The sequence below is a fragment of the Siphateles boraxobius genome, unplaced genomic scaffold (assembly GCF_051911475.1).
Source record: "Siphateles boraxobius isolate OS27281-9 unplaced genomic scaffold, OSU_SipBor_1 22, whole genome shotgun sequence".
Classification (NCBI taxonomy): Eukaryota; Metazoa; Chordata; class Actinopteri; order Cypriniformes; family Leuciscidae; genus Siphateles; species Siphateles boraxobius.
Window position 1 is genome coordinate 33639138 of NW_027508833.1, and position 19096 is coordinate 33658233.

The 19096-nt window shown below is 38.9% G+C and overlaps 1 protein-coding gene across 3 annotated transcripts in view; it reads right to left on the reverse strand.

Annotated features, from left to right (window-relative positions):
• The window catches only part of sptbn5 (spectrin, beta, non-erythrocytic 5), a 32079-nt gene that overhangs the window by 5062 nt on the left and 7921 nt on the right, over positions 1 to 19096 (reverse strand). For 2 of the 3 annotated variants that reach the window (XM_077239748.1, XM_077239749.1), the window contains 52 exons: positions 18761 to 18914; positions 18337 to 18537; positions 18011 to 18217; positions 17702 to 17840; positions 17464 to 17597; positions 17139 to 17342; positions 16899 to 17051; positions 16599 to 16729; positions 16254 to 16505; positions 15771 to 16058; positions 15457 to 15700; positions 15190 to 15329; positions 14971 to 15070; positions 14677 to 14847; positions 14412 to 14576; positions 13974 to 14200; positions 13584 to 13770; positions 13175 to 13375; positions 12978 to 13091; positions 12742 to 12899; positions 12507 to 12639; positions 11809 to 11954; positions 11516 to 11630; positions 11313 to 11423; positions 10330 to 10509; positions 10002 to 10205; positions 9715 to 9864; positions 9446 to 9550; positions 9160 to 9351; positions 8920 to 9075; positions 8605 to 8796; positions 8397 to 8492; positions 8106 to 8224; positions 7869 to 7983; positions 7421 to 7534; positions 7015 to 7136; positions 6719 to 6881; positions 6302 to 6490; positions 6118 to 6195; positions 5806 to 5978; positions 4745 to 4835; positions 4499 to 4645; positions 4248 to 4385; positions 3793 to 4049; positions 3269 to 3455; positions 2934 to 3146; positions 2656 to 2852; positions 2141 to 2345; positions 1687 to 1863; positions 1416 to 1571; positions 1087 to 1304; positions 813 to 1002 (listed from right to left, as the gene is read on the reverse strand). In XM_077239748.1, the coding sequence (XP_077095863.1) occupies positions 813 to 1002; positions 1087 to 1304; positions 1416 to 1571; positions 1687 to 1863; positions 2141 to 2345; positions 2656 to 2852; positions 2934 to 3146; positions 3269 to 3455; positions 3793 to 4049; positions 4248 to 4385; positions 4499 to 4645; positions 4745 to 4835; positions 5806 to 5978; positions 6118 to 6195; positions 6302 to 6490; positions 6719 to 6881; positions 7015 to 7136; positions 7421 to 7534; positions 7869 to 7983; positions 8106 to 8224; positions 8397 to 8492; positions 8605 to 8796; positions 8920 to 9075; positions 9160 to 9351; positions 9446 to 9550; positions 9715 to 9864; positions 10002 to 10205; positions 10330 to 10509; positions 11313 to 11423; positions 11516 to 11630; positions 11809 to 11954; positions 12507 to 12639; positions 12742 to 12899; positions 12978 to 13091; positions 13175 to 13375; positions 13584 to 13770; positions 13974 to 14200; positions 14412 to 14576; positions 14677 to 14847; positions 14971 to 15070; positions 15190 to 15329; positions 15457 to 15700; positions 15771 to 16058; positions 16254 to 16505; positions 16599 to 16729; positions 16899 to 17051; positions 17139 to 17342; positions 17464 to 17597; positions 17702 to 17840; positions 18011 to 18217; positions 18337 to 18537; positions 18761 to 18914 (8599 nt within the window). Of the gene's footprint in view, positions 1 to 812; positions 1003 to 1086; positions 1305 to 1415; positions 1572 to 1686; positions 1864 to 2140; positions 2346 to 2655; positions 2853 to 2933; positions 3147 to 3268; positions 3456 to 3792; positions 4050 to 4247; positions 4386 to 4498; positions 4646 to 4744; positions 4836 to 5805; positions 5979 to 6117; positions 6196 to 6301; positions 6491 to 6718; positions 6882 to 7014; positions 7137 to 7420; positions 7535 to 7868; positions 7984 to 8105; positions 8225 to 8396; positions 8493 to 8604; positions 8797 to 8919; positions 9076 to 9159; positions 9352 to 9445; positions 9551 to 9714; positions 9865 to 10001; positions 10206 to 10329; positions 10510 to 11312; positions 11424 to 11515; positions 11631 to 11808; positions 11955 to 12506; positions 12640 to 12741; positions 12900 to 12977; positions 13092 to 13174; positions 13376 to 13583; positions 13771 to 13973; positions 14201 to 14411; positions 14577 to 14676; positions 14848 to 14970; positions 15071 to 15189; positions 15330 to 15456; positions 15701 to 15770; positions 16059 to 16253; positions 16506 to 16598; positions 16730 to 16898; positions 17052 to 17138; positions 17343 to 17463; positions 17598 to 17701; positions 17841 to 18010; positions 18218 to 18336; positions 18538 to 18760; positions 18915 to 19096 lie in introns of those variants that run through there. The other variant, XM_077239750.1, reaches the window with a different exon arrangement.

A 19096-nucleotide genomic window follows, 5' to 3' on the forward strand; every position in this document is an offset into this window, starting at 1 on the left:
TAATTGTGTGCCCATCACACACTACCAGCATTACATTTGCATTATTTACATACTATTATAGTGGTAGCACTTTACAATAAGGTCTCATTTGTTAACATTAGTTAATGAATTAACTAACATGAACTAACAATGAGCAATACATTTGTTACAGTATTTATCCATCTTAATGTAAGTTGAAAAAAAGCAGTTGTTCATTGTTTATGTTTAGTTAATGGACTGTGAACTGTTAGACAATATACACCTTTTGATTTGAATGTATTAGTAAATGCTGAAATTAACGTTAACTAAGATAAAAAAATGCTGTAGAAGTATTGTTCATTCTTAGTTCATGTTAACTAAAGTTAACTAATTAAACCTTATTGTAAAGTGTTACCATTATGGTATTTATAAATATTTTGTATTTAATTTAATTTAATTTTATGTTTAGTTTTAATATTTCTATGTAGTAATTGTACTAATTACTAAAGTAATAGTAATTACTATTTAATTAATTTTTATTTAAAATGTAGTTTTAGCACTTACATTTTATTTTAGTTAGATGCCATGGCAACATTTCCATCTTCCCATTTATTATTATTATATTTCACCTTTATTTCAATTAACTAAAATTATTAAAAATAATTTTCATTAATGATAACACTGCACACTATGCGATTTTTGAGTGTGAAATCTGTCCACTCCGACATCACAATATCTGCAGACTAGCTCTTACTTTCACTAACTAGCATCAACTATTCTAGACTGCAAATTGGGGCAAAAATCTGGGCAAAAGTTGTGTAGTGTATTCCAGCCTTCGGGTGTAAGTGCCGTACCTCGTGACTCATGAAGTTTCCCTCTTCCATCAGATGTCTCCCTTCATTTTTAACCATTTCTGATTTGTCCAGCTGCCTGTCAATCTGTGTGCGGTACTCATTGTGTCTTTTAATGAGCTGCTCCAGGTCTTTAACTTCGCCTCCAACCCCCTCGCCAGTCACTAGGGACAATGTCTCCTTAAGCCAGCCCCTAAGACAGTATCAACAACATCAATGTAAAACAGCAGAACAACACATGAAAAACAGCCAACAAAAAAATGAAAACATTGCATACATCAGCTCTCTCCATTCGGTCAGATATCTCTGAACGGCCTCTGCCTGTTGGAGTCTTTGTCTGCGCTGGTTGGCCTTCTCCAGGAGGCTGCTCCAGGTCTCGTCCACTTCCTGCAGCCTCTCACTTAAAGTGTCCCTCACTCGAGGACACCTGCGGACCAGAGCTTTGCCTTCCTCTTTTCGACGAGACACGTCGTCTTCTATCACTGCAAGGTCTCTCTGATGAAACAAATGGTTGCACTATTTAAAAAATCCACCTGTGGTAAATGTTTAAATGTTTTGAATTAAACATCAGGCTGATAGTAACAACTGCGTATGAATATTGGGTACCTCTAAGCCTTCATGTTGGCGAATGAGAGCTTGGACACTGAGCAGGTCGTTCTCCTGCTCCTCTGAGTCCAGAGCCACCTCTTTTTCATTCATCCAGCTCCTAAGCTCATCCAGGTCATGGTAAAACTGGTGAACCTCTCGAGCGGAACGCAGGTTCTGTCAAAAACATGCGCTTATTACTCTAAGAAGAGGCTCAATCTTTAATATCAGTCAAATATAAACAGGAAGCAGAACCTTAGAATAATTGCCATTGTTTCTTTTATAATATTACCTCTGCTCTTGCTTTCATAGCCTTGTTTAAATCCTCCCAGAGCTTGAGTAGATCTCTCTCTTTTTGCTGTGCCTCTGATGACTGCACTGTTTGCTTCAGCTTTTGGACAGTACTCAGCTTACTCGGGCCCAGAGTGTCCACCTCTTCTGCAAAATCCTCAAACTTCTTCTGCAGTGCCTAATAAAAGCAAGCGGGTTCATTTAAAAACTATTTTGATGATTAAAATAGTTCTTACAGTTACAATGGTTGTAAGGTCTAAAAGGTTGTTAGAAGCAACCATGGTAGATTTATAGTACATGATCTATAAGAACAAACATCATAATGCAATGTGCCATGTAGAAGGAAAATAAACAATATTTAACAGAAAAAGGTAAATATATAAAGACTACATCAATCTTAAAATTGTATAGTGTGTTTTTGCTCTCTTGGCAAACTCATTTTGAGGGATTCTTACCTCCACCCCTTCCAGATCTTGTCCAAAATCATCAGACTCTGCTATGGTCTTGCGAGAAAGGAGCCAGTTCTGTAGGTCTCTGGATTCTCTCTCAAATACATATAGATTGTACTGATTCTCCAACTCTGTGTGACGTTCAGCAGACAGCTGTAGTAGTGTCTCAAACTCACCCTGCATATCTTCAAGGCTCTTACTCACTAAATGGCTGCAAAGACACGTTATAAAGTCAAGACATGTCATTATTTCAGATTTTCAACTCGTACCATTCAAAAGTTTGGGGTCAGAAAGATATTCAAATATTTTTATTAAGTGTTACAAAGGATTTCCAATTCAATAATAAGTGCTGTTCTTTTGAACCTCAACAACAACAACATCAACAACAAACTTTGTACTGTCATGTCTTCTTGAATCAAAAGCGTTGAGTAACATTCTGCTGGCATCTCTAACCGCAATGCCATTACAAATATCAGCAATTAGTTCAATAAATCAGTGCATACACGACCTAATGACTGCACCTGTTGGGATGTTGGGACTTCTCTAGATCAGTGCCAGTTTTCAGGAGTGCCTCTACTTTTCCACGCTGGCTTTCCAACTCTAGGTCAGCTGTGTCCAGTTTCCTGAGCAAAGCTTCAGTGGCTTCCTCACTCTTTCCATAGTCCCTAGACTCTAACACAGGCCTCTGTTCCTCCATCCACTGCTCCAGTTGGGAAACCTGTGTCATAATGGAGAGACATTAGACATCAGATTTGATATGTATATATGAATCACATTACTTTATGAACTGGTAACACACCTCTGAGAGAAAGGTCTGGATTTTTAGTGCTTGTTGAAGCAGGCGATCTTTATTCGTTGACTCTTTCTTCAGAGTGTCAAAGTTCTTCTTTAACTCAGCAAGTCTTTCACTGATCTCACGTGATGCAAAGTGTCGTCCTCGCACCAGGTTCTGTCCTGCCTCCTGTACAGCCATTATTAGAGGTGTCCGGTTCTCAATTTCCTGCATCACAACCTGTAAGGGAAGGTATTAGCATATCAGAAGTGGCTCTTTGTGCTTCCTGAGAAGCCAGGACTACAGTCCACCAAGTTTTGAAGCACCAGTATTATAGTTACAGAGTTCTGGACCTGACTAACCAGATGTTTCTTGACTATGGTTTGTATGCTCTGCAGGGAAGTGCCCATGTCTTTTGTGACTGTGGCCTGCAGCTTGTCCTGAATCCACAGCAGCTCATCCTCTAAGTCCCTGTAGAACTGGAACAGCAGCTGCCATGACTCCAGAGTTTCCCTGCGGGCCTGCAGTGGCTCAGCCAGGCCATTATACCTGAGAAAAATGATTAAATGTAATTGTTTTTCACTCGGTCTGTCAATCAAGTGAAATAAACCAATACCACACATGCTGAAGGATTACATGTAGTATGGCACAGTAATAATGTGATGTGTCATAATTTTTTTAATAACTTTACTGACATTTCAAAGCTAATGAATATAGTGGCCACATTAATGTTTAATCTTGCGCACTATTTTTCACTTCAAATCTTTTACTTTCTCAATTATTTGTTTTTGCCCCTCACAGGTTTGGTCCATGGACTATTGGACCACCATGTTCAAACCATCTACGCGAAAGCAAGATGAGCTGTTTTTCCTGAACAAAAACATACCTGCTGACCACCTCCCAAACCCTCTGCTGTATATTTTCTGCAAGGAAGTTGCCTTGAGAGCTGAATTCTTTGGCTATGTCCACCAGCCCTTGGACCTTCTCCATGTGTGCATCTACCATTTCTTCCAGGCCCTGCAGGGCCTTAAGCAGCCTACTAACTGAGGCAAGGTCACCCCCGTAGTCTTCATTCACCACTTCTACTTCCACTGATCCAAGCCACTCTTCAATGTCATCCAAAGAGCGCTGAAACTGCAACGCCTAGAGGAAAAAAGTGAACAGGCAAACAAAAACCTCAAATCCAAGATAATATTTAAAACCAGGGTCAGGAAATCTGAAAGTCATGGAGATATGCTGGTGTTTAATATTCATTGTCAGAGAACCATAAGTAAGCAGCATCTCTACAGGATATCAGTCATGTAGAATCAGAAGAATGGCTTGAGTTTTAGCATGCTGTACCTGATATGCTTGCTGTAGACGTAACTTCTTCTCTTTACAGTTGCTTAAAAGCTGGTCCCAGCTGTCATCGACATCCTTTATTCGTGGTTTTATCTTGCTTTTAGCAGAAAGACTGGATGCTAGCATGTTATCACCCTCCTGAAGAAACATTTCCTGTTTTAGGCTAAACGCTGCTGATACCCTTTTAAGTCTGAATTTCATACAAATAGAGAACGATTAAGAGATATTTAGACATTCTTTAAGAGTCATACTTTTATGAGGTTCTGCACTCTGTTGCGGTTAGCCAGTATCTCTGCCTCAAAGCTCTGGTGTTTTAGTAGCTTAGCCTGCAGGTTGATAGGATCTCTCCAGCTCTCATCAACAGCCACAGAGTTCTTCTCATTCAACCATGAGGAAACCTTTACAAATGAGAATTTAAGTTCGTAAAAAAATATACTGATGTGTAAAATAGATCAGACAAGCAGATTTCATCTCTCTGAGTTTTTTTCTTCACACACCTCATAGCTTCCTTCCATGAATTTCTGCAAATGTAGAGATTCTTCCAAAGCTTTCCGTCTGCCTTTGCTCATTTCCAGTACTTTGTCCTTCCTACAAGAAAGGATATTTACGTTATCAGTACTTTATAATGTTTCTGATCTTCTGATATAATATGAATAAAATAAATGGTCACTTTGTAATAATGCTGGGCAACAAAATCAAGCTCCTCTTCTCTTATATCGAAATCCTCCAAAATTTCTCTTTAAAAATTCTCATTTTAGACTTCTAATTCGTGACCGGTGTTTTGTTATGCTCTATCCTCTGCGCTTCATCAATACGTCATGTGTCAGATTAGAGGTCACTCTTCTGCCGGAACTAGACTCTAGTACTAGACTCGGCTGTTACCGGAAGCCAGTGATTATAGCTTATAAAGTTATAAATATGGATATTTTTCTTAGAAAAACGCATTGCATTGCTTCAGAAGGCAAGGCAAGGCAAGTTTATTTATATAGCACATTTCATACACATTTCAATGGTAATGCAAAGTGCTTTACATAGAAGAAATTAAAATAATCAAAATAAATAAGAATAATTAAAACAGTTTAGAATAAAAAAGAAGGTAAAATACAGTACAAACAGTCGGAAGAAACAGTGGCACAGTGCTCATTCAGTAAATGCACAGCTAAACAGGTGTGTTTTGAGTCTGGATTTGAATGTGACTACTGTAGGTTCAGAAGGCCTTTATTAGCCCCCTGGAGCCCTATGGATTACTTTTATAATGGATGGATATGCTTTTTTGGCTTCAAAATCTGTAGTACCATTCACTCCCATTATAAAGCTTGGAAGAGCCAGGATATATTTTTTTAATATAACTCCGATTGTGTTTGGCTGAAATAAGAAAGTCATATACACCTAGGATGGCTTGATGGTGATTAAATTATAGGATAATTTTCATTCTTGGGTGAACTAACCCTTTAAGTGCTTTTAAATGTTACTTCTGTAATGACTACTCCTTTTAAAAGTGTGCTGAAGTGTAATTATTTTTTACCAGGGAAGTAAGTTTTGTTTGCTTACTGCATACCTGAGCAGAATAGCTTTGGCCTTCTTCTTGATGTTGTCAGAGTCATAGTGCTGTGCCTGTATGAGCTGTTGAGCAAATCGGTCCACCTCGGCCACCTGCTCCATCTGAGCTTCTAGAGAGTTCTCAAACAGAGCGTGCTTCCTCTGAAGAGCCTCCACCTCTGACAGTGAACCCTGCAATGACAGTGTGAAACAACTTTCAGCATCCAATTCCAAAGTTACAGAGGATAAAACACCCAAGGACGTTTTGATTTCTAATAAGGTGAAATGTTACTCTGCCTTTTTAATGGAGTCCAAGAATTTAAGCTCTTACCCCAAGATTTTCATTGATCAAGAAAGCCTCCCTGTTACTCATCCAGCTCTCAGTCTGGTCAGCATAGCCCAGGAATATCTGCAACCAATCAATATCTCATTAAGCTCCACATAATACCTCACAAATACTCTAGAATAAACAGAACCTTAATGAACCAAAACAACCTGCTGCTTTGTTAAGTCACCTGGAGCTTCAGTGCTTGATCCAGAGTGTTCTTTCGGTCCTCCCAAGCTTGAGCTAGCTTTGCTTTGGCATCCTCCAGCTTACTTAGGGCTTCTTTAATCTCGGCTGAATCACTGTGTCCAGATTTCACAAGATTCTGTCCAAAACTCCTAACTGAATCTATACGCTCACTGCGGGCATCAATCTCAGCCTGCAATCATTAAATGTTAATAAAGTATAACACAAGTTTTCTATCATCTAACAGTATGCAGTACAATGTACTATGACAAATCACTTGTGATGTTCCTCATTTTTAAGTCGCTTTGGATCAATGCGTCTGATAAATCAATAAAGGTAATGTATTTGTTTTAGCTTTTATTTCTTGACAGAAAAAGATAAGAACACAAAACAAAAACAATCTGCAATTTTTTTTAAATACCTTCCAGTTTTGGTGCTCTAGTATGAAACTCTCAGCTTCAGTCTTATTCTTTGGCAGGCCATTCTTCGCCATCTCATCGCTTTGCTTCAGGGTCCAGTCCAACAGAAGGCGCTGGTTAGCTTTGAATAGTTGCAGCTGATGAGACTCCTGCAACCGTTCTTTCCTACATAAAAAAAGTATATTCTTTCTCATTTTATGTATATTTTATATTATATTTTTACATTGTTATTTAAATATCACATTATTATTATTATTATCATTATAAATTAAGAATAAAGCAACTAATGGCAGCATACCTTCGTTTGATTTCCTTGTCCAGCTTCACTAAAGCAATGTTGACCTCTTCCTGCTTCTTTCTAAGTTTGTCAGACAGATCACAGTGTCTCCTCAACCGATCTTTAGTGTCCTTCTCCATGGCCTGGTTTTACAAATTAGACCAATTGTGTTCCTTGTAACCCTTCTTGTAAGCAGACAAGCTTTAGTGATTTACACTACAGCATATAATGCACCATGAAGGGTTCATTTAAATGCTTTTCTACTTACAGCAGTTACTTTATTGGAAGGTGCTGAGAGATTTTCTATAAAGCCTTTAACCACAAAGCTAGCACACACAATAGATATTGTATAGGACGTGCTACCCCCAGTGCACTGATTAATATGGATGAATGTGTTCTTTGTATAACAGCTGTCCAGTCTACTCACAGAGCCTCTCTCCTGGATGACCCTGGCCTCCCTCTCCATCTCCTCGTGCCTGCGAATGAGGTTTTCCACACTCTCCACATCCACTCCACAGCCCTGACCCTGGAGCAGTAGCATCTGTGGCCGAATAAAATAGAAATGAACAGAAATAATAATAATTAATTTTAATAAATTAATAAATTAAATTAAGAATATTTCATAAAGAATATGACATTAAATTTATTTTAGATATTGTTATATTGTAAAATTAAATATAAAATAATTTATAATTTTTGCATTTATGTATTTTCATCAAAATAAAAAACTAAAAGACATTTTAGCAGTTATGATCTTGCTGATTCGAAAAAATGAATGCTTCATTTCACTCAGTACTATATGGATTCCAAGCCAAAGTTGAGTTCAGATTCCAAGGCATATCATTTGACAACTATAAACTCTCTCTCTCTCTCACCTTCTCCCCAGCTCTGTCCCGGACTTCCTCGAGTTCTCGAATCAAGGCGTGGACTTCTAGCGCTGACTCCAGCTTCCTCTTATAGCTGCTCAGGTTGCCATGGAAATTACTCCATCTGTTGGGAAGGCGAACAAGAAAGTCAAAACGAAAACAAACAACAATATCCAAGATATAACAGAGGACAAGTGTATTTTCTTAATTGAACATTGATCTCATTTGAAACATAGGAGGATGTACCGTTCATTGAGCTGCTGCCTACGCTTTTTCACAGTCGCCAACTCATCACTTTTCTGTCTCTCTAGCCGGGCTGCCAGAGTGTTGATTGTCTTGATGTGAGCATCATCAACAGTCACATCCTGAGGGATGAAAACTACTTAGTAAAAGAATGTTTCTGCACTAAGCAATATGCTGTATACTGCCGTTATATATTACAAAGCCTACGGTAGGCTATGCAATTTCAGTAAACTGAGTAGTTATTGTTTTTCTTTAAGTTAACATTTGCTTAATCAAGCAGAACACTAGACTTACTCCAGAGCCTGAGCCTCCGAATTCACTGAGTTTCTTCAGCAGTTGCTGACCATGTTCATAATCCTCTCCAACATCACCAATATTTATCATCACCTCCTATACAGCAAAGAAACTGAGGTCAGTGAAACCAAACATCAACTGGTATACCAATTCTGTTAACCAAGGCATGTTTTCAGCAAATTGTAATGGAATGGCCTTATTTATTCACCTTTTGCCTAATCCAAACTTCAACTTGCTCCACTTTCTGCAGGAACTCAAGAAAATCACGGTTATCCTCAAGAACTTTCCCACGGACCGCAACTGCTTGCTTCAGAGCCTCCCAATGAGAGATCAGCGCAGAAATAGTCTGCCGTATCTCCTTCAATTTTGGGTGCCGCATGGTTACCAGTTCATTTCCAGCCTTGTGACAAGTATGTGACAAACTATGTTAAATATATTTATGAAGACCAAAAGAAGAATAAATAAATATAGCAATCTCTTACTGACTACTGAACCACCTTGTGACTTTAGAACAGTGACTCACCTGCTGGACAGATTCAATGATATTTCCATGGGCCAGAATCTCTGCTTCAAACACCTGATGCTTCTGCAGTATCTTCATTTTAGTCTGAAGGTTGCTCATGTCCATTTTTGAGTCTTCTTGTATCTTATTCATACGGTCTGTGATCCATTCCTCTGCCTAAAATACAAATAAATACCACAAACCAACCAATTAAAATTGTTTATTTCTATATGTTTAAGGTGACCTAGAAATTAAAAGTACCTCTGACACATCTCGGTTGAAAATACAGAGAAGCTTCGAGATCTCGAGATCCTCTCTGCGTTTTTCAGACAGGTCTTTGATGCGCTCCCTCCTCTCCTGGAGAGCTTTCAGTTTGTTCCTAATGCTGATGCTTTTTTCTCCCTTCAAACCTTCTGTCCTTAAGTGCTCCGCTGACTCCTGAAGAGCCACCATCTACACAACATGATAAGATTTTCTTTTATCTATACTTAGCCTGAAAATGTTAAATGCTTCATACCACACTATAGGCTGAAGAAGACCAACCGACCTTGTCTTCCTGAGAATTAAGAAGTTTTTCAAAGGCTTCATGACGTTTAATCAAAGTTTCTACATCGTCCACTGTCGTTCCCAAAGCACTGTTCTTCAACTGGATCTACAAGTAAACAGATGGTGTTAGCTTTAACAATATGAATGTCTAACCACAAATTTGTGAACTATCTTATACTATATAGATATTTGTCAAGAAGTCACCAAACCAGATTTTACATGTTCAAATGTAAATGAAAGTAATTCCTGCTAGTTTCCAGGAGCACTAACCTCTTGAGAGTTAGTGATTTTTTCCATGTACTCGGTGTCTCTATAAAACACCTGCTCCAGATATGTGTTCTCCAGCCATTTCTGCTTGGACTGCCAGTTATCAGAAAGTGTCTCTTTCTCTTCTTGCAGAGCTTTCAGTTTCTCTTGGATCTGATAGCCACACAGTGTTTAAACATATATTTGGTATGTATTCAGCGCTTATTTTTACGTCTCTCATGTCAATTTGATAAACAATATTACAGTTTGCAATGTTGTAGTATAAACCAGACAAAATTTAAGTTTCTCACTTCTCTAGCATTAGGCATGTCATGCTCCAGTTGGTCCTGGCCCATGGATATTGCCTGGGCATACGTCTCCTCATGTGCCACAATCTCAGCCCAGAGCTGCTGGTGCTGGAACAACTGCAGATCACAGGTAGCAACGTCTCGGATTGACTCCTCTGCCTTAATCCCACTCAGCACCTGGGAGCACCAGAGGGAGTAGTCCTGTGCCTGGAGAACAAGGCAATAAAAAATGGGTATGAAATAGTTTTCAACCAATATTTTCCACCAAATCACACCTTGGAGTTTTTTGGAATCTTCTTTAAAAATGTACTATGAAATGAGTGTAGGCTACCGTGTTGAGGAACATGTAGCGGTCCTTAGCTGACTTCAGCTCCTCCTCCCTCTGCTCCATGTGCATTCGGAGACTTTCCCAGCTCTCCACCACCTCCTGCTGCAGCTCCTGCAACCCCACCCTCAGCTCAGGAGAGCACATGTCCAGAATGGTGTCAGTTCCATCCAACAGCTCCTGAAGCTGTAGAAAATCACAAAATCTAAACACTGAGCTAACAAAGAGTTCTATGTAAGCATTTGTAAATTATTTATTTATTAGCTAATTATATCATTCATTCCTTCCACTTATACATTTTATTTTAAGTTTTAGATTTTCACAGAAGATCTATTGTTCCTCGTCAGGATGTAACTGAAGGCGAGCAGTCAGACAGCAGCGCAGGTAAAGCTACTAGGCCAGAAGCACGCGAGGAAACAGGGCAAAAAGGAAATAAGGATACGGAGAAAAGTATTATTTGTTGCAGAAGAATTCTTCATTTGTAGAATTTGAGTATATTGAACAAAGGAGAGATCAGGAGAGTCTGGTAATTCATAAATTGTTGCAACACAACACACCTTCTCCAGCACTAAGACAGCACCACAGAGGAATAGGCTACAGAAAACATTTTTATAAAAGAAATGTTTGAGACACAACTTAAATCCATTATTTAATAGTGGAAATCCGAGTAAGATGAGTTCAAATAGACAGAGAAACAACCGTGTCATCACTTATTATTCATTCCAGAAAAACGTTAAGGTTTTTCAAACACTCCATAATGGATTGATACAGTTCATATATACAGTATATATACAGTATATATATATATATAGTTATTGCAGCAGCAATAAACAACTTAACGGTCCACTCAGTAGTTTTTCACTTTGCACAAAAAAGCATCCATGCAACCCACTAGGTGTCAGTATAATGTTACTCCAAGAATGATAGCCATTTCACCAGTGCAATTACTGAGCACACCTGTAATGAATAGGCTCTCTCTCTCTGTGTACCTGTTGCTCTGTCCCAGCCAGCTCATGTACAAGAGCTTCATGTTTCCGTAGCTGTGACAGCACCCCCTTCAGATCTTTGGCTATGTCATCAGGAATGCTTTTGTTCCTCTCCTGGTACAAGATAAGTAACATGTGACCACAAGGGCAGTTATGCAGATCATATTATTCAACAGCATGACTTTATTGCAAAGCTGGACCGATACCTTTATCTGTCCTAGCGCATCAGTCAGGTCTTTGTAGAATTTGTGACATTCCTCAGATTTACGTAGCTTTTCTTTACGATCTTTGGACAAGTTCTGCAGCTCTTCCCATGATTCTCTGTCATTCATACAATAGACTTCATGTAAGTATGAACTGTAAATGATATCTATAGACTGTAAAAATATGTAACTATATAGACAGGTCTGACACATCACAAACAAAAATGTGAAATTACTGTATTTGTTAGTTTATAATATTTTGTTTATATATAATTTTCCTTATCACATGCCATTACCTGAGTAGTTTCTGTGTTTCTCGGATGAAGCGGCTCTCAGGGTGATTAGTTTTGATGAGTTTGTCAGCCAACTTTTCACAGGTGTGCATCCTCTCCAGTCCCACCTCCAGCTGCTTTAAGAATACCTCAAATCTCCCACGCAGTTGCTATCATGAAACAAGAGGTGCTTAGACAGATCCTGATCACAGACAACATGCATAACGGTTTGTTTAATCCTGAAGATACAGGATTCAATTAATGAATCATATTGAATTTTTAGGAACTTAAAGAAATATGAAAAATTAAAATAAGGTTTTACATAATGACGCCAAGGTCTCCTAAAATATGATAATTGGTAGGGGCAGATAATAAGTGTGAAAATTATAAAATGATAATAAGATTAAAGAAATAAAATAATGATAAAATAATGTGTTATATTGTAAATAATTGGCTTTTAAATTGTCACCATACTAAAGCTAAAGAAACGTTATTAAAATAGTATCTGTCTTTCTATACCCACTATTGCATTAATATTAATTAAAACAATTTTTGTGATTTTGTTTCAAATAATGAAATACTAATAATATAAAATTCAGAAAATTTGATAAATATATACATATATTAACATCTTAATTAAACATGACAAAGTCATTGGACCCCAACCAATTAAAGTACAATGCAAAGTAGTTTGAAGGTCTGACATAGATAGCTAATCTCACCAGTGCGTTTTCAAAATCACTCCCAAAGTCTTTAGAAGCAGCAATCTGTGTCTGCTGACCGATCCATTCCTCCAATTCAGCAGACTCACGTTTAAATTCATGTAGGTTTAGGGTCTCTCTAAGCCTCTGTTCTCTGTTGTAATGAGACATGTTTGTTTTAACAAGCCAAAGAAACATGATGGTGTGAACATTTGTTAGTTGTCCTGCTTTATCTACCGATAAAATGTTATTTTACCTCACTGTCGCTGAGTGCTGAACCTCACTTAGCTTAGATTTAATGTGGTTGTAGGGCTTGTTCAACTCCTCTAAACCCCACGTACGTACAGCCTGCTTAACGTTGGACTTAAGTTCATCTACCTGAGCAGCAAGTACCTCAATATGCCCCTCCACTCCCTGGAAAAAACAAACTAGAATGTGTTAACATGTTAAAACCTTAAGCCATTGCATTATTACAAGCCAAAGATTAGTCACCTCATGCTGCTTTAATAGACTCTGAGTAGCTAATTCAGTCTTGCCATAATCAGTGCTGACCAAAGCTGATGTTTCTGAAAGAAGCGTTTCCAGCTCATTGCAGTCAAGCAAAAGCTGTCCATCAGAAAAAAAATGTTAACACTGATGACTCGAATAATTACTGGACCAAACAATGGCAATCACTCCTACACTTTTACCTGCTCCCGTGTAACTGCCTTGTTAAGTTCACTGGACCGTTTCTCACATGACTCCTCTAACTCCTCCCACTCTGCAATCAATTGCTCGCACCTCTGTTGCACCTCCTGACCATTCCACTGATTGGACCGGGCCATAGCTCGCCCTCTGTCCAGTATTCGTTGCAGGTACTGCCTGTGGGCATTCACCTCTGCCTGCAGGTCCTGGAGGGGGTTTTGAAAGATTTAACAGTTATAATGAATACAGCTTCACTCTGAAACTTCACACAGAAATGTACAATCCTTTCTTAAGTTAATAAACTCAACTATACAAAGCAATATAAAAGCTCTAAATCACACCCGTCTTGGGAATCTATTTTTGAATAGGTAATTTCATCCCTAGCAATATTAATACACTCATATCTAATCATACCTTGTGTTTTTGAAGCAGGCTAACTGCCCCAGCCAGAGATCTTTCATAGTTCGTCGTATCAGCGATAGGGTGATGCTCTGATATCCAGTTTAGCTCTAGGTCTACATCATGGTAAAAGCTATAGAGAGCCACATCTGCCTCTAACTGGCTTCGGCGATGATCCAAAGGTTTCTGTAAAGACTTAAATCTGGCAAAAAATAACAAAAGGGAGAAGGCTTCTTAAAACATGCAGAGAAATCAACTCCTTACAGTTTCGTATTAATTGACCCTGTGATTAATTAATTGATACTTATAATCAATTTATTAGCTATTGTTTCATTAAAACAAGTCTTTCATTTCAGGTAAGTTTTCACTATGAAGAAAATTTTTGAGGAAAAAATGAGTACTGACAGTTTCAGGTAAGTGTCAGTCTCCCTGAGAATGCGCTGAGAGTCAAAATGGTTGGTGGCCAGGTGTTTGGCACGGGTGACAATGGAGTTGATTTTTTCTGCAAGTTCTTGAGCTTCCTCTTCCAGCTGCTTGTGCTCCTTCAGGAGCTGTCTGCTTGAGCGAAGGTCATGGCCCCTGATTGCATTCTGTAACATTCTCTCAATTGTCTCAATCTTCAATTTTGCATCCTAAAAAAAAAGAAACAAAACAACTTTAAAAAGTTGTGTAATATTTGTGTAAATAGTTCATTTCAACCCATTTCATTTAATGACCCAATTTACATAAGATTTAAGAATGACACAGAAACAGAAATTTGCTCTGCTTATACATTTTAAGGATTAATTCTTTCATTGCTGTCCTGTAATAGTCAAAAGTAGAACAGAGCTTGAGTACAAGTACCTGAAGGAGCTCCATGAGTTGCTCCTGCTGGCCTGCCTGTCGTAGTTTGTCCCCTCTTTCTGCCATCTTCCTCTGGAGTTCAGTCCATCTTTTGCGTACCTCTTGAGTCTTTCTCTGGATGCTCTGGCTGTTATAGTGATCCTCTGCCAGCATCTCCTCTCCAGTCTAACCAAATAAAATCCAATCATCAAAATGGACAAAATTACGGCAAAATACATAGGTTGCTTGAAGAATAGTCAAAAGTACTTCTGATGTGGAACTGTACCTCAGTCAGTCTGTCTATGCGGACTTGATTGGCCTTCATCTCTTTTTCTGCCGCCTCGTGTTTTTTGAGCTTGCGAAGGATGTTGGTTGGATCTCTGTATGATTCATCCTCAGCAATCTCAAACTTCTCCTCCATCCACAGCAGCATCTCCTCTGCATCTCTTAAAAATTCCTGTGCAAGGGAAATTATTTTAAAGCACTGTAGTTGTAGTTTTATTGTCTGATAGCTACCAACACATTTTAACTTTTATTATTTATGAATTGTCACATTCCAAAACATAAACTGAAAGACTACCTGGTATTTTTTTGAAGCAAGTAAATCAAGCCTCCTTAATTTACAACTTTCTTTCAGGCTCTTATATCGATCTTGAATGACCTTTGATCGCTGTTGAATTCTGGAACGGAGGAATATGCCAGTCTTGATAAGATAATAGCACTAAGAAACAAGCTATTATAATTATTCACTAATACAATTAATTATAATATGCAAAAATGAGAAATAGCTTATACTCACTCTTTGGCAGCAAAGTTACGCTTACTGGTGAGCTCCTTACTCTTGTCTTGAAAGAGGTTGATGGATCGCTCTAAAGCCTCAAGCAAAGCCTCAAGCTCTTCTTGTCGGCCCAGTAAACTGTGAATGCTGTCAACTGAGTCCTGTGCAGAAATTATGCATTAAATCTCTTCCTTTGACAAAAAAATGTGCTTAGAGACATGAAAGGAATTAATTAATTCAATGAATAAATTAAAATAATAGAAATTAAATGTCATATCTTTCATTTACCCCCAAGTCTCTGACTTTCAGTCTGGCCTCATGACCAGAAATGGTGGACTCTATGCGATCTGCTTCCATATTCAGCTTTTGAAACTCTAGTCCTTGCTCAAGCCTTCTGTGGCGACTAGACCACAGTTTGTCCAGCTGGCTCCACTCGTGATCCAACTTTGTGAGTGTCTGCTGAACATCTTTATCTCCTTTCTCTCCAGATGCCACCTCCAGAGATTGACCCAGCTTCTCCATATCTTTTAATCTGAAATAATTTAACTGTCAAGCATAGGCACTAAGTAGGCATTGCAAAAGAAAGATCAAACACAACTAACCTTGCTCTTTGCAGTTCAATCTCTTGTTTTAGATCAAGGTGATCCTTCAGCAGGGCTTGAGCGGATGCTACATCAGATCCGGTCTCCTCTTCCAGAAGGTGCTCCTGTATTGCCTCGGCCCACAACAACAGGTCTCGGGTCTCTTTTTGAAAGAGTTGGAAGCGTTGGGCTTCCTCAAGCATCCTTTGTCTCTGAATGGCTTGGGCCTTCAACTGCCGCAGCAGCTCTTCTAGAGCACGTACTTCTTCCATAATAGCAGCGCTCTCTGCGGGACTACAATCCTGTTTCCTGTAGCATAGCAATGGAACATACAGTTAACAGGCAAATGAATCAGGTTTGATTTAGGTTCACTACTACATTTAACATTATCCTATATAAGTTATTGTTGATGTTTACAAGCTGTGCCAAGGTTAGAATTAAAAAATGTCAATAAATATATCACCAAAAATAAGTGGTACAGCAATGAATTTGTAGCAAACCCACATCTTGGCCACACTTTTAAGGTACTCTATTTTCCTTTCCAGGGCTTCTATGTCTCTCTCAGCCTGGGCTTGTCTGTGTTCCTCAGCCTGCAGGGCTGATGGTGAGCTCCCGACATCAGGTGTGTCAAGCTGCGATAGCCTTTCCAGGAGCTGAGCCTTGACATCCTGGCAGGTCTGCAGGAAGGACTTCACATCAGCAGAACTAAGCAGCTCATGAGCCATCTCATCCTTCAGTTTCTGAATGTGTTCCCACCTGGTCATACAAAGAAACACTTAAATGAACTTTTAACAACACGATAGTATGGTAGGACGGTACGGCTGCACAATGTTGATTTTGCCCACATACCTGCGGGTTACGTTTCCAAGTCTGAGCTGAATCTCCTTTTTCTTGCTGTGCTGTTTTTTCACAAGCTCATCTCCAAGCTTGGTAATGTCATCAAGCTGCTTTCTACCACTGGCTAGTTCAGTAAGAAAGTTCTGCATATGGCATTGAGAAAGAAGAAGTGAATGTTTTAAATCAAAATACCACCATGTTATCCAAAGAACACAGGTACATCTCTTGGAGTTAATTCTCAAAGCAACAAGATTCTCTGCAGGATTCATGTTGTGTTATTCTGTCCACTGTGTGTTTTCCGGGAAAACTAACCTCATATTTGGCTTGTACAACCTCTAAGTTGTTGGAGTTGGAGCTGAAAGTGTTGAGGACATTCTCCTTGTCTCCCATCCAGGACTCAAACTCCTCACAGGCATTATAGAACCTATGTAGTTGTGCAGTGTCATCCAGGATCTTATTTTTTGACTAGTGGGAGAAAATGTTTAAAATTATTTAAAATGGTAAAGAATAAAGTTCTTTAGAACAATACTTGGTAAAAGCTTAAATATTCACCTGTGCTAAATTATAAAGGCTGTTGAAATCCTTTTCCAGACTACTTTGTGTGCTCTCGACTGTGTCTTTTTGGAAATGTGCATCAGGCAATGATGAGGCAGATAGTTCAGCCGTCCCACGGCGCATGGAACGAGTGCGGCGGGGCCGGCTGACTTTCCTTTTTGGACTCTCAGGTAGTCCATTCGTAGGCTCGGGTAGTGCTTCCTGCATTTGATTGCATCAAAACACAAGCAAAAGCTGTCTAGTAGATGCAATTTAAAGAGAAGTTTTTACAGTTCATAAGATTTGAAATTCAAATTGAATTGAAATTTATAAAGAGTCTTACAGATGGTGGCAGCTCCCTTATGTATGTGGAAGATACTAGCTGTTCATTTCCTCGGCTGTCTCGAAGAAGAAATAGGTCTTTTTCCCTGCTGACAATATTCAATATTTCTCCTCTGTCCCAGGTTAATTTAGGACCTGGAAAATGATCAGGATGAGCTCAAAAGAGAAACTGGTTTATGGTACACACAAACCAGACCACAGTCATTTATCAGATTTTAGCTCTAAAGGATCCTGTGTACCTCGGTATTTGAACCTAATTGCTGCTTGTTCTTGTGGTAAAGCCTTGCTGGGGACACGTTTGTCAGCTTTTTTCTCCTTTTCATCTTCGCCATCTGATGAATCACTGTAGTGGACCATTCTGCTCTGCTGGGTGTCAGTCTTAAATTAAATAAAAATGTGTCAGTGCCATTGAAGCTGTGTCAATTTATTGCACAGTTATACTATTTTTTCACAATTACCCTTGGATTATTCAGACAGATTAAGTGTTTTAAATCTACTGTAAATCAAGTTTCTTTTGTACACAATATGCTGTTTTGGTCGTGACTCACAGTAAGAGGAGCAAGTTGGGCAGCACTCTTGGCTTGCTCACCCAGCTTTTTCACTTCTGAGGCATATGCCTCCATTTCTTTCTCCAGTCTTTGGTGACGCTGGAGCAGAGCAGTACTGCTGGCCTCATCCTTTCCATAATCCTCGTCAATGAGAAGTGGTTTGCGGTCATCAAGCCATGATCTGGCTTCAGTAACGTCTGCAAAATACTGAGAGAAAGGAAGAATGGTGTGTAGAACACATTTTTATCTCAACCTTGATCCACTGAATCATAATTTATCACTTTCCATTCAGAAGGAGCCTATACACAGCCAAGTTTGGTTTCTACCTGCTTGATGACATTGGCTGCATGTAGCTTGTTCTTTCGGATGGTGACTTGTTCTTGAAGTTGCTGCCATTGTTTCTGAAGAGTCCGAATCCACTTTTGGATGTCTCTCTCATTGGGGTGTCTCCCCCTGCACAGCTCTTGGCCTCTGGATAAAACCCCCGAGCACAGAGATTCCTGTGATTGAATCTCTGCTTCTAAAGCCTGCAAAATACATAGTCATTTTTTGCCAATCTTAGCTCTGATCCAGTTATAGTGAGGTCAAGCTATGATAGTCTGTTCTCTGTCACAGAGGTGCTTAACACAGCATTAAGTAATAATAAGCTATACGTGGTTAGTGGTTAGACAGATATAAAAATGTGGAGAGTAATGAGTTTAATCTATTCTGCAACTTTTTATATTATTATTGTATGTGATGGTCACATACCTTATGGTTCTGAATGGCCTGCTGAATTTGACTGAGGTCTCTCCCCAGAGATGCAGCCTGTAAGAGGACCCATTTCTCATATATCCATCCTTCTACTTCTTCACAATCATGGAAAAACTCAAAGACCTTCAGCTGCCCCTCAAGAGCTTTTCTCCTTTTTTGACAAAAACAGACAATGTTTTCGCTGTATAGTAAATGTCCATAATTGCTTTAAAAAAAATATTTCTACAACAGTAAACAATCCTGTCTACGTTTAATTTAATTTGCAGTCTAGCTTTTGTAAATCTAAATAAGTGTCTAAGAATATAGTACTTGCAACAAGTTTAAAAAAATCAT